General features: G+C 41.5%; 1 protein-coding gene across 2 annotated transcripts in view; it reads right to left on the bottom strand.

Annotated features, from left to right (window-relative positions):
* LOC105477241 (mitochondrial ribosomal protein L1) overlaps positions 1 to 13,213 on the bottom strand; it is a 93,350-nt gene extending 80,137 nt beyond the window's left edge. The window contains exons 1-2 of one of the 2 annotated variants that reach the window (XM_024791379.2): positions 13,034 to 13,213; positions 1,280 to 1,391 (exon numbers count right to left, since the gene is read on the bottom strand). In XM_024791379.2, the coding sequence (XP_024647147.2) occupies positions 1,280 to 1,391; positions 13,034 to 13,064 (143 nt within the window). In that variant the 5' untranslated portion in view covers positions 13,065 to 13,213. The remainder of the gene's footprint in view (positions 1 to 1,279; positions 1,392 to 13,033) is intronic. The other variant, XM_011733644.2, reaches the window with a different exon arrangement.
* Between the last annotated feature and the right edge of the window lie 1,064 nt (positions 13,214 to 14,277).

The raw sequence follows: 14,277 nt of genomic DNA, 5'->3' as shown, positions 1-14,277 counted from the left end.
ATCTAGAGCTTTTTGTAAAGAAACCAGTTCCTGCTCTTGGAAATACAAAGTTGAGAGAACACATTTCATTCCTTTACATATATCTTATCTTATTTTATTTCTGAGACAGAGTCTCCTCTGTTGCCCAGACTAGAGTGCGGTAGTGCGATCTCAGCTCACTACAACCTCTGCCTCCCAGGTTCAAGTGATTCTCCTATCTCAGCCTCCCAAGTAGCAGGGATTACAGGCACACACCCTATGTGCAGCTAATTTTGTTTTTTGTTTTTTGTTTTGAGATGGAGTCTCACTCTGTCGCCCAGGCTGGAGCACAGTGGTGCGATCTCGGCTCACCGCAACCTCTGCTGCCTAGGTTCAAGCGATTCTCCCACCTCAGCCTCCCGAGTAGCTGGGATTACAGGTGCCTGCCAACTCACCTGGCCAATTTTTGTAGTTTCAGCAGAGATAGGGTTTCACCATCTTGGCCTGGCTGGTCTTGAATTCCCAACCTTGTGATCCACCCGCCTCGGCCTCCCAAAGTGCCGGGATTACAGGCGTGAGCCACAGTGCCTGTTAATTTTGTATTTTTAGTAGAGACGGGGTTTCACCATGTTGGCTAGGCTGGTCTCGAACTCCTGAGCTCAAGTGATCTGCCTGCCTTGGCCTACCAAAGTGCTGGGATTATAGATGTGAGCCACCGTGCCAAGTCAAAATAATATAAATTTATACCCAATATATATACTACGCAAATCTGAAATCTTACTATGTAATCATAGTACGGATAATCCTCTAATACATGATGTATAAAAAGTGCCTAAAAGGAAAAAATGTAATTTAAAGAACAGAAAGAAACAGACACAGAGAGAACACCTTAACTAAAATTCATTAATTGCAACAGACAGTGGGTTCTGTTCTAAAAAGGCAGTGAAAGCATACAGGAAAAAGCTTTGGTTCTGGAATAAACTCCATGGATTCAAATCCTAGCTCTAAAATTTAGTAGCTCTCTGACCTTGGGCTAGTTATATAACCTACCAGTGCCTCGATTTTCTTCTCTGTAAAATGTGCATAATAACAATAGCTTCCTCATAAGGTTGCTGTTGGGAATAAGTTAGTTATTGAACATCAGTGTTCAATAAATGTTAAGTATTATTATGTCTTATCTTTCCTTCAGGACTATAAGGTTGACAAAGCAGAAATAATAAACTTTTACGACTATATGTCCTCGTAAATCTTTATGGAACTAAACATGCTTTTTAAAAAAAATTAAATAACAAATGAAATAATAACTAAAAAAAATACTTACTTTGTAGCAGCAGCAAAATGTCTGTTGGGCACTTGAATGTTTACAGAACAAGAACAAACTGATGTCTGATAAACCATCTTGGAAAGGCTATGCCTTTGATGATGTATCAAGGCTTGAAAGGAAAAACACATAAAATATTAACATTAAACAATAATTATATTCATAATTTTTTAATTTTAAAAATCAGTATTTTAAAAATGAAAACATTCAATATTTTGTGATTCTTAATCCTTCTTTTAAAAGTATAATAGTAGCCAGGCACGGTGGCTCATGCCTGTAATCCCAGCACTTTAGGAGGCTGAGGCGGGTGGACCACGCGGTTAGGAGATCAAGACCATCCTTGCTAACACGGTGAAACTCCATCTCTACTAAAAATACAAATGATTAGCCGGCAGTCCCAGCTACTTGGGAGGCTGAGGCAGGAGAATCGTTTGAACCCAGGAGGCAGAGGTTGCAGTGAGCCAATATCGTGCCACTGCACTTCAGCCTGGGCGACAGAGCGATACTCCATCTCAAAAAAAAAAAAAAAAAAAAGTGTAATAGAAACCACAGTTCTTAAAACTAAAAGCAGGTAAATACATCTAATATTTGAACTGTGTTATCTTTTTTTTTTTCTTTTAAAGACAGGGTTTCATTCTGTCACCCAGGCTGGAGTACATTGGCATGAACATAGCTCACTATAACCTTGAACTCCTGGGTTCAAGTGGGCCTCCCTCCTCAGCCTCTCAAGGCTCTGGGGTTTTCATTTATTTTTAACTTAATCAATTTCATATTCATCAGAGTATGTTAGCTCTATTATTAGCGAATATGTATATGTATCCTGAAATTTCTTAAATAATTTATTTATTCATTTTTACAATAGATAAGACATTAACACAGTTGCCCAAGTACTTCTGAAAATAAGAACAAAGTGGGGCATTTGAGCTGTGAGAAATAAGAAAAAGGTACACAGGTCTTTGAAGGTATTGGTAATGTTCTATTTTTTTTAAAGCTTAATAGCGAGTATTTAGAATTTCAAGCTATTATTATTCTTTATATCTTACCTATTTTTTTTGCATGTGTAAATACTACAAATATGTTTTTATTTAAAGATTACAAAAGTAAAGTCTTCCTCCTATACCTGGCCCCCAGCTTCTCTCCCATGTTAGCAATACCTTATGTATCTTTTTAGAAACATTAGATACATATATTAACATATAGGTACCAATATATTTTCCTCCTCTTATAAAATGGTAGCATACTCTAATCACTACTCCATCTTGCTTTTTCACCTAAAGGTATTACAGCCTATTTTCACAAACATACACACATATATACATGAGATGTAGATGAGATTTTATGTGTGCCTTTCATAAAGCTGTGTGTACATGCATATATTTGAGAGATCATTTCATATCAGTTTATAAAGATTTTATTGCCGAGTGTGGTGGCTCATGCCTGGAATCCCAGCGCTTTGGGAGGTCAACGTGGGCAAATCTCTTGACTCCAGGAATTTGAGACCAGCCAGGGCAACATGGTAAAACCCTGTCTCTAAAAAAAAAAAAATACAAAAAATTGGGCCGGGCGTGGTGGCGCATACCTGTAATCCCAGCTCTTTGGGAGGCCAAGGCAGGCAGATCACCTGAACTCAGAGTTTGAGACCAGCCTGACCAACATGGAGAAACCCCGTCTCTACTAAAAATACAATATTAGCTGGGCGTGGTGGCTACTCAGGAGGCTGAGGCAGGAGAATTGCTTGAACCCAGGAGGCAGAGATTGCAGTGAGCTGAGATCACACTATTGCACTCCAGCCTGAGTGAAACTCTGTCTCAAAAAAAAAAAAAAAAAAAAAATACAAAAAATTAGCCAGGCATGGTGGTGGCACACACCTGCAGGCCCAGCTACTTGGGAGATGGAGGTGGGAGGATCACCTGAGCCCAGGAGGTTGAGGCTACAGTGAGCTGAGCTGTGGTTGCCCCACTGCATTCCAGCCTGAGGGACAGTGAAAATCTGTCTCAAAAAAAAAAAAAAAAAAAGATTTTATCTTTTAAGGTTGCAAAGTACTCCACTGTGTGGCTATATAATTTACTTAATCAGTGACCAACCATTAGGTCATTTGTAATGTTTTACTATTACAAACAGTGCAAAGTAAATAACCTTATACAAACATCATTTTGCACAAGTATATTTATAGAATTTCTAGAGGTGAATTTGCTGACAAAGGATATAAACATTTGTAATTTTGATAAATACTGCTCATTTAGTAACAGTACTATATACATTTCCCACCAGCAATGAAAAGATCACTTGTTTCCACACACTCGTGCCAATATAGTATTTTTGCATTTATTGCTATATTTGTCTGGGATGCACCATCTCCAAATCTTTCCAAGGCCTACTCCTCTTTTTCTTTTTCAGACAGGGTATTGCTCCTTCACCCAGGCTACAGTCCAGTGACATGATCACAGCTCACTGCAGCCTTGACCTTTACGGCTCAAGCAATCCTCCCGCCTCAGCCTGCTGGGTAGCCAGGACTACAGGTGTGTATCACAAGCCCAGCTAATTTTTGAGTTTTTTGTAGAGACTGGGTCCCACCCTATTGCCCAGGCTGGTCTCAAACTCCTGAGCTCAAGGGTTCCTCCAGCCATGGCCTCCCAAAGTGCTGGGATTATAGGCATGAGCCACTACGCCCAGCCTACTCCTTTTTATATCAGCTCAAATGTCATTAAAGCTATATGCCAATTTCATCTCTAATCTTCCAAGCTGAAGTACAAGATAACCACCAAAACTGTGAATTCTGTGAACATACAGGAGTGACACCTGAAGCAGTGTAGGAGACCTATCTGCCACTGAGAATTCTTTGCAGCAAAGCCACAAAGGGCTACAATGGCTAGGAAGAAAAACTGAAACAGACTAACAGGTCCAGTTCCTGTCCTCGAGAATCTCAAATTAAGCAGGCTAGACTGTTATACAACAGTCTAAAAGATGCTCCACATTTTTGAAGAAGCCAGTTATCTTGAAAAATCACATATGGTAAATGAAGGAACAAGCAATCATCCATTCAAAGCTTGGCAAACACTTTCAAACAATTCTAGTTGTACTAAACAAGAACCTAACAACCTTGGAAGATCCCAAAATAATAATTATCTTGGGGAAACAAAAAAATACCTTGAATATATCAATTGCAATCTGCTATTTTAAAAAATCAAGGACAGTTATGGTGGCTCATGTTTGTAATCCCAGCACTTTGGGAGGCCAAGGCAGGAGGAACCCTTGAGCCGAGGAGCTTGAGCCCAGCCTGGGCAATAGAGTGGAACCTCGTCACTATAAAAAATTTAAAAATTAGCCAGGTGTGGTGGTGCACGGTTGTCGTCCCAGCTACTCAGGAAGCTGAGGTGGGAGGATTGCTTGAGGTGGCAGATCACCTGAGCCAGGAAAGTTGAGGCTGCAGTGAGTTCTGATCTCACTACTCCACTCCAGCCTGGGTGACAGGTACCCTGTCTCAAAAATACAAAACAGGTTGGGTGCAGTGGCTCACACCTGTAATCCCAGCACTTTGGGAAGCTGAGGCGGGTGGATCACCTGAGGTCAGGAGTTTGGGACCAGCCTGACCAAGATGATGAAACTCCGTCTCTACTAAAAATGCAAAAAAAAATTAGCCAAGGGTGCTGGTGCATGCCTGTAATCCCAGCTACTTGAGAGGTTGAGGCACAAGAATCGCCTGAACCTGGGTGGCGGAGGTTGCAGTGAGCTGCACCATTGCACTCCAGCCTGGGCAACAAGAGCAAAACTCTTGTCTCAAAAAGAAAAAAAAAAACCAAACAACAAAAAGCAAGCAAGCAAAACTACTACTATCCGTCACAACAACCAGAAATTACAATTTTCAACAGAAATCAAACGCTATAGACCAAAAGAAACTAAATACCACTATTTAAGCAGCACAGTTAGATCATGATATCTGTATTTTCCATCCTTTTGTAGTCGATTTGTCTAAGTGTATTATTTTATCTCCTTTATTAATACATTTCTCTTCCTCTCATTCTTAGCATATAACCTCACTTGCTACTTCAGAGAAAATGACCCTCAGAACTTCCTGAACTACTGAGCCTCCCTGATCCAGCACTCATTCTCAAAATCTCTCCCACCCCGTGGCGATGAGATAGAAACAACTCCCCCTCCTTATTCTCTTTTAATTGATAGTGAAAGGTTAGAGTTCCCTTGGGGTCAGTCCTAAACTGCCTTCTCACCTGACTCTATAATCCTCACTCTCCCTAGGGAATTGTATCTATCTATTCTTGCCTTTCTGCTACAACCATCACAGTCCAGGCCACCAACACCTACCATTTGGATTACTGCAACAGCCTCTAAACTGTTCTGTCTTCTACACTTGGCCCTCTCCATTTCTTTTCCACCTATTAGTAAGAGGGATCATTTTAAAATGAAAATTTCATCATGTCCTTAAAACAATTGGATGGCTTCACTTGGCTCTTTGAACAAAGGAAATTGTTTTTTCTTTTTTTTTTTTTTTATTATACTTTAAGTTCTAGGGTACATGTGCACAACGTGCAGGTTTGTTACATATGTATACATGTGCCATGTTGGTGTGCTGCACCCATTAACTCGTCATTTACATTAGGTATATCTCCTAATGCTATCCCTCCCCCTCCCCCTCCCCCCCCCCACAATAGGACCCGGTGTGTGATGTTCCCCTTCCTGTGTCCAAGTGATCTCACTGTTCAATTCCCATCTACGAGTGAGAACCTGCAGTATTTGGTTTTCTGTTCTTGCGATAGTTGGCTGAGAATGATGGTTTCCAGCTGCATCCATGTCCCTACAAAGGACACAAACTCATCTTTTTTTATGGCTGCATAGTATTCCATGGTGTATATGTGCCATATTTTCTTAATCCAGTCTGTCACTGATGGACATTTGGGTTGATTCCAAGTCTTTGTAATTGTGAATAGTGCCACAATAAACATACGTGTGCATGTGTCTTTATTTTTTTTATTTTTATTTATTTATTTTTTTTGAGACAGAGTCTCGCTCTGTCGCCCAGGCTGGAGTGCAGTGGTGCAATCTTGGCTCACTGCAAGCTCCACCTCCCGGGTTCACGCCATTCTCCTGCCTCAGCTTCCCATGTAGCTGGGACTACAGGCGCCCGCCACCGCACCCGGCTAATTTTCTTTGTTAGCCAGGATGGTCTCGATTTCCTGACCTCGTGATCCACCCGTCTCGGCCTCCCAAAGTGCTGGGATTACAGGCATGAGTCACCGCACCTGGCGCATGTGTCTTTATAGCAGCATGACTTATAATCCTTTGGGTATATCCCCAGTAATGGGATGGCTGGGTCAAATGGTATTTCTAGTTCTAGATCCTTGAGGAATCGCCACACTGTTTTCCACAATGGTTGAACTAGTTTACAGTCCCACCAACAGTGTACAAGTGTTCCTATTTCTCCACATTCTCTCCAGCATCTGTTGTTTCTGGATTTTTTAATGATTCCCATTCTAACTGTTGTGAGATGGTATCTCATTTACCAAGGTACCCCATGAGCTACTACTAAACCATCTAGTGAGCATCCTCTAGCATCACTCTTCCTCATGTTCGCCACGCTTCAAATACACTCATTTTCTTTCAGTTACTTGACCCTGTTCTTTACCACCTAAAAATTTTCATAATCTTCCATCTATGACATTTTCTCCTACTGCTTTCCACTCCACTTGTTCACAGTAAAACAGTCATCTTTCAGGGACTCTACTTAACATTATTTCTTCAGAAGAGTCTCCCCTGAATAGATTAGGTCTCTTATATACATTTGTATAGCATCTTATACTTTTCCTTCAAAGCACTTAGGACAATTTTAACTAAAGAAATAATTATCCAGATCGGGCATGGTGGCTCATGCCTGTAATCCCAGCACTTTGGGAGGTTGAGGAGGGTGGATCACAAGATCAGGAGTTCAAGACCAGCCTGCCAACATGGTGAAACCCTGTCTCTACTAAAAATACAAAAAAAAATTAGCCGGGTGTGGTGGCATGCTCTTGTAATCCCAGCTACTAGGGAGGCTGAGGCAGGATAACTGCTTGAACCCCAGAGACAGAGGTTGCAGTGAGCCAGGATTGCACCACTGCACTCCAGCCTAGGCAACAGAGCAAGACTCCATCTCCGGAAAAAAACAAAACACACACACACACAAGTCAGCTGGGCATGGTGACATGTGCCTGTAGTCCCAGCTACTCAGGAGGCTGAAGCAGGAAAATCACTTGAACCTGGGAAGTGGAGGTTGCAGTGGGCCAAGATTGTGCCATTGCACTCCAGCCTGGGCAACACCATGAGACTCCATCTCAAAAAGGAAAAAAAAAAAACAAAGAAATAACTATCCAAGGCTGGTGTTGTGGCTCACGCCTGTAATCCCAATACTTTGGGAAGCCAAGGCGGGTGGATCGCTCACGTCTATAATGCCAGCACTTCAGGAGACTGAGGTGGGAGGATAATTTGAGCCCAGGAGTTCAAGACCAGCCTGGGCAACATAATGAGACCCCATCTCAAAAAAAGAAAAGAAAAAAAAAAAAAAAGAAAAGAAAAGAAAGAATTATCCAATTCCTGCTCCTCAATAGATGGTAAGCATCATGGGCAAGAAACGCATATAGCCTGTTCAGCACTGTATACCTAGTACCTAGCACAGTGTTTGTAAAGTGAAGACTCTAAATAAACATTCGTTGACTGAAGGAAATTTGAATAAATGAGAGCAAAAATTGGACTCAAATATTATGCATTACAGTACATGAAAGGGGTCATTTTTCTGATGATCCATTTATTCATTCATTCATTCAACAAATATGCCAATGAAACATATGCTAGCACTGCTTGAAGCATTTAGGATACATCAGTGAATAAAACATAAAAATCCCTATCCTCATAGGGCTTATGTCTAGAGGGGGAATACCAATAAAAATAATTGGGGGATGGAGGCACTGCAGGATAAAAGAGAGTGTATCGGAGAAAGTGGTTTGCAATTTTAAGTATAGTGGTTAAGACAAGCCTCATTAAAAGGGTGACATTTGAAGCATGGTGGCTCATGCCTGTAATCCCAGCACTTTGGGAGGCTTAGGTGGGAGGATCACGAGGTCAGGAGTTCGAGACCAGCCTGGCCAACATGTTGAAACCCTGTCTCTACTAAAAATACAAAAAGTAGCTGGCCGTTGTGACAGGCACCTGTAATCCCAGCTATTCAGGAGGCTGAGGCAGAAGAATCGTCTGAATCTGGGAGGCGGAGGCTGCAGTGAGCCGAGATCGCGCCATTGCACTCCAGCCTGGGCAACAAGAGCGAAACTCCATCTCAAAAAAAAAAAAAAAAAAAAAAAGAGTGACATTTCAGCAAAGACTTGAAAGATATGGGAAAGTTAGCCACTCAAACACCAAGAAAAGTGTTCTAGGCCAAAGATCCTAAGGCAGGAGTGTTGTTAATGTGTTTAAGAAACCAGAAGGCCAGTTGGTTACAGCAGAGTAAGTATGAGGGAGGATAGTTGGAGAAGAGGTCAGAGAGGTCAGCTGGGTGAGGTGGGGTAGGAGAAGGCAGGCACAAGGTAATATGGAAGACTTGTACACCAGTGCTACTCAACAGAAGAATAACGTAAACTACATGTACAATTTTAAATTTTCTTTTTTTTTTTTTTTTTGAGACGGAGTCTTGCTCTGTCGCCCAGGCTGGAGTGCAGTGGCCGGATCTCAGCTCACTGCAAGCTCTGCCTCCTGGGTTTACGCCGTTCTCCTGCCTCAGCCTCCCGAGCAGCTGGGACTACAGGCGCCCGCCACCTCGCCCGGCTAGTTTTTTGTATTTTTTTAGTAGAGACGGGGTTTCACCGTGTTAGCCAGGATGGTCTCGATCTCCTGACCTCGTGATCCACCCGTCTCGGCCTCCCAAAGTGCTGGGATTACAGGCTTGAGCCACCGCGCCGGCCAATTTTAAATTTTCTAATAAGTACAATATATAAGGTAAAAAGACACAGTAAGTTAATAATATATTTTATTACCACTAATACCCCAAAGTATTATTAAATTATCAATGTAAAAAAATTGGGCTGGGCACGGCAGCTCGTGCCTGTAATCTCAGCACTATGGGACGCCGAGGCGGGCGGATCACCTGAGGTTGGGAGCTCAACACCAGCCTGGTCAACAGGGCAAAACCTCGTCTCTACTGAAAATACAAAAATTAGCAGGACACAGTGGCATGTGCCTGTAATCCCAGCTCCTCAGGAGGCTGAGACTACATAATCACTTGAACCCGGGAAGCACAGATTACAGTGAGCTGAGATCATGCCACTGCACTCCAGCCTGGACAACAGAGCAAGACTCTGTCTCGGGAAAAAAAAAAAAAAAGAAAAAAATTACTGAGGTGTTTTATAGGTTTTTTTTTTTTTTAATGCTAAGCCCTCAAAATCTAATGTATATTTGACAAATTCAATTCAGATTAGCCACATTTGAATTGCTCAATCAATAGTGGCTAACAAAAAGAACAGCACAACTGTAGGCCATTCTAAGGGCTTTGGATTTAGAAAAATGGAAAGGCTTTGCAGAGTTCTGAGCACAGGAGTAACATGACTGAGGTCCTTAAAGGACAAATTTCACTACTTATTGAGAGTAGACTGTAGAGAAATCCAAAGTGAGAGATGGTAGCAGGTTTGGAACAATGTAGCTACAGTGGGGGCAGTGAGAAGTCAGAGTCTGAATTTATTTTAAGCGTAAAGCCAACAGGATTTGGCAACTATTTAATGTAAAGTGTGAGATACAGAGAGGAGTCAGCCAGGTGCAGTGGCTCAGAGCCTGTAATGCCAGCACTTCGGGACACTGAACTGGGAGGATCACTTGAGCCCAAGAGCTCAAGAGCAGCCTGGGCAACATAGTGAGATCTCATCTCTACCCAAAAAAAAAAAAAAAAAATTGGCTGGTCATAGTGGGCCCCAGAGGTCAAGGCTGCAGTGAGCTGTGACCGGGCCACTGCACTCTAGCCTGGCCAACACAGTGAGATCCTGTCTCAAAAAAAAAAAAAGAGTCAAGGATATTCTGAGGTTTTGGCCTGGACAAATGAAGCATAGAACTGCCTTCAAACGAGAAGAAAAAGACTGCAGGCTATGACAATGAGTTTGATTTTAAACAACTGCAAGGTGCTGATATGCTATCAAAGTGGAGATGTAGAATACTCAGATGAGTATAAGAATCTAAAGTTCAGAAGAGTGATCCCAACAGTAGATATAAATCTGATAACCATTAAAATATAGATAATAATCGGCTGGGCACGGTGGCTCATGCCTGTAATCCCACCACTTTGGGAGGCAGAGGTGAATGGATCACTTGAGGTCAGGAGTTCAAGACCAGCCCGGTCAACATGGTGAAACCTCACCTCTACTAAAAATACAAAAATTAGCTGGGCGTGGTGGCTAATTAGCCAGGCGGGGTGGTTCAAAAAAAAAAAAGATATAGACAATAATTGATCTTCCATTTCTCCAACAGCCAGGAAGAATGCTGGTATGGAGGCTGATACCTAACAAGAACAGTAGCTACCGTGGTTTCCAGTGCTTTAACGAACCTCAGATGCGTGGCCTTCTGGCAAAGCATTTGCAATTTCATATTGTTGAAGCATTGATTGTATCCATGGGGGTTTTAGCTATGTTTGCTGTGGCTGAGCCAAGAAAGAAGGTATACGTAGATTTCTACAGAAATGATGATTCCATAAAAGATTTTGAGGAGATAAGGAAAGCTGGTATATTTCAGAGCACAAAATGATTTTGCAATATAAAGAATTTCTTTGGGTTGAATTACCTAGAAGTTTGTCACTGACCTGTGTTCTTGAACTATGAAATGTGAATATGTGGGCTAGACAGTTTCTCTTGATAAGTAAACAATTAAAAAAATAAAAAAGATAGACAATAATCAAAGCCACAAAATTTGGATGAGCTAACAAAGGAGTGAATTTAGATACAGAAGAGATGAGAATGAAGGAGGGAACCCTGGCTTCCAGAACACTCCAAGTAAAGAGACTGGGGAGAGGAAGAGGAACCAGCCAAGTAATGTGAGAAAAAAATGACACAAGAAATAGGAAGAAATTTAACAGAGAGATACCCTAGAAGCCAAGAAAAGAAAAAGTGACAAGAAAATTATAATATTCAGGTATTTTTGGTTTCTTTGGATTTGTCTAACATAACGATTTCTGTCATACATGAAGATAATGCCTTTAACCTCCTTTCAGAAATAATATACATTTTGGTTTGCTCACATAGTAGACATCAGGGTCTGTTATCTCTTGTCACCCTTAATTTTTGAGCAATAACTCTCTTGACACAGTTTTCCTGCAAAGAAACTCAAAAAAAAAAAAAAAAAAAAAACCCCGTGATGCAGTGTTAAATGTATATATATATCACTGACCTAGCATTGCAAGCTTCAGTACTTCCTCTGCCATTTACCAGTTATATGAACTTGGCCATATATCTAATAAGATCAGTTTCTTCCTCTGTAAAATGGGGGTAATGCTGGCTACTGCTTCTAACTAAAGACCTACCTAAATTAATATATATATTAATCACCGGACTTCATATATATATGATATATGTATTCATATATATATGATATCACTGGATTTCAAAAACACAAAATGAAAACAAAAAGCATTGCACAGGCCGGGCGCGGTGGCTCACGCCTGTAATCCCAGCACTTTGAGGGGCCAAGGAGGGCGGATTACCTGAGATTAGGGGTTCAAGACTAGCCTGGTCAACATGGTGAAACCCTGTCTCTACTAAAAATACAAAAATTAGCCGGGTGTGGTGGCACACGCCTGTAGTCTCAGCTACTCGGGAGGCCGAGGCAGAAGAATCGCTTGAACCTGGGAGACGGAGGTTGCAGTGAGCTGAGATCGCGCCACAGCACACCCAGCCTGGGAAACAGAGCGAGACACCTGTCTCAAAAAAAAAAAAAAAAAAAAATTAAATTAAAAAAAATATATATATATATATATATATATAAAAAACACCGACACGCCGGCAGCAAAGCTTTGGATTTGTCTAACATACCGATTTCTGTCATACAGGAAGATAATGCCTTCACCTTCCTTTCAGAAATAATATACATTTAGTATATATACGCTATATAGTATATATACTATATACTAAATGTATATATATACAATGTAGTGTATATATATAGTTGCACCAAAAAAGGGCTGTTATCGTAGCTAAAAAGTTGAAATTATTAAGATGAAAATAGGCGCTACCAAGAGGTACTACAGAATTAGCCTTCAAATTATAAACGTTGATCCAAATTAAACTACCTGTGGAAGTTTAAGAACTGGAATCGCCTATAACTATTAATTCGGAAAGCACCGAAAAGCACTTTGAAAATTGCTCTAGTTTACAGACTTAAGCCACTCAAATACATCATCTTTCCCTTACCAGAACTCACCTCACTTATCACACTCCACTATCCGCAGCCCCCACCCCAGTATCAGAGACAGAACCTAGTCCTTGCCTTCCCTATAGGTGGTGGGAGAGCGCTCGATGTACATCCCGCTCCCACTCCCTCCCTCAAGGTGGACGTCTCCAGAATGGAGTGAAACCCTTCATAAGGTCACTTTTAAGTAGTAATGACCCACTCTTTGAAGAACCTAGAGACCAGAAACAGCAGGAGGCATTTTCAACACCCAAAGCAGAATCCGCCTTGCACTCTGCTGCAACCAGAGACTCGGTGCCTGAGCCATTTCCCCTGCAAGACAACCCCCTGCCTTACCTCTACCCATGCACCTTACGGCCGCCGCCATGTTGGGCACTCCGGATTGCGTTCACGAAATTGTTCCTACGTTTCTATTGGGAAGAATTAAAAAAGGGTTCCGTTCTAGAATGGGCAAAGGGGGAAGGAGTTAAAAGAAGCAAGAGGAACGGGGCGGGGACCAAAATGAACTTTGCTGCCGGCGTGGCGGTGTTACTGTTAGTCCTCCGTGCTGCACAGGACCCTGTGTTTCGTGGTTCCGGTATGGCTGGTTAACCACCTTCGGAAAAGTACGATCCTGTTGGCGATGCCGTGATTATTTTAATCCTTTCTTCTTCCTCTTTTTCTTTTTTGGTCGTGCACGTGTACTCAGAGCGACAGTTTTAACAGGCTGTGAGAGTACTTAATACCCAACGTAAAATCTTGAAAAACAGAAACCCTGAAGCCCACTAGCTTCCTCCGCCACTTTTCCGGCCTTGGAAAGACTTCTTTAAAAATTTCTCTGGGCGTTTCGCCGCTACCCAGGGGAGGTGTCCAACTCTTTGACAAACTTTCTTTGTTAATTGTCAAACTTTCTCTCAGCGCAAGATCAACCTTAGCTTTAAAATCTTACATTAATCTTTACATTTACCCCCTGCTGGCAAGCGAGTAGACTTGCCATTAGGATCAATTGAATAATAATACTTGACATTTATAAAACATTTCTAGTTTTAAAATGGCAGCTCCAAGACCCACGCACAAGTCATTCTGATGAAAAAAAAAAAAACAAAAAAACAGAATGAGTGTACTTTCCATTACGTCACAGCTGTCAGTGTGGTTTATCTAAAACAAATCTGATTACGGATTTTATCACTTCCCAGCTTACCTCCCCCACAACACACACACGTTTCTCACCTCCATAACTTGGTTCATTCTATCTTCTCCGCTTGGTGTGTACAGTACCCTAAATCACCTAGATAACTTTTTAAAGATTTCGCCTCAGGCTGTTTGTTTGTTTTAAACAGTTTTGAGATACAATTTACATACCATACAACCTAACAATTTAAATTGTACAATTAAATGGTTTTTAGTATACTCAAAAAGTTGTGCAGCCATGACCACAATATATCAGTTCTTGTCACCAGTCTGAGCTTTTTATGGGTAGAAACCGTCTTACTCATTTTTGTAACCTCAGCACATACTTCAGTGCCAGGCCCATAGGAGGCTCTCAGTAAATGTTTGCTGAATAAATGAATATATGCATACATGAATTAGTGACTCAGTTA

Source organism: Macaca nemestrina, chromosome 3 (assembly GCF_043159975.1).
Source record: "Macaca nemestrina isolate mMacNem1 chromosome 3, mMacNem.hap1, whole genome shotgun sequence".
Lineage (NCBI taxonomy): Eukaryota > Metazoa > Chordata > Mammalia > Primates > Cercopithecidae > Macaca > Macaca nemestrina.
Note: the sequence above shows the minus strand (reverse complement) of the source record. Positions and strands in the feature narration are given on the sequence as shown.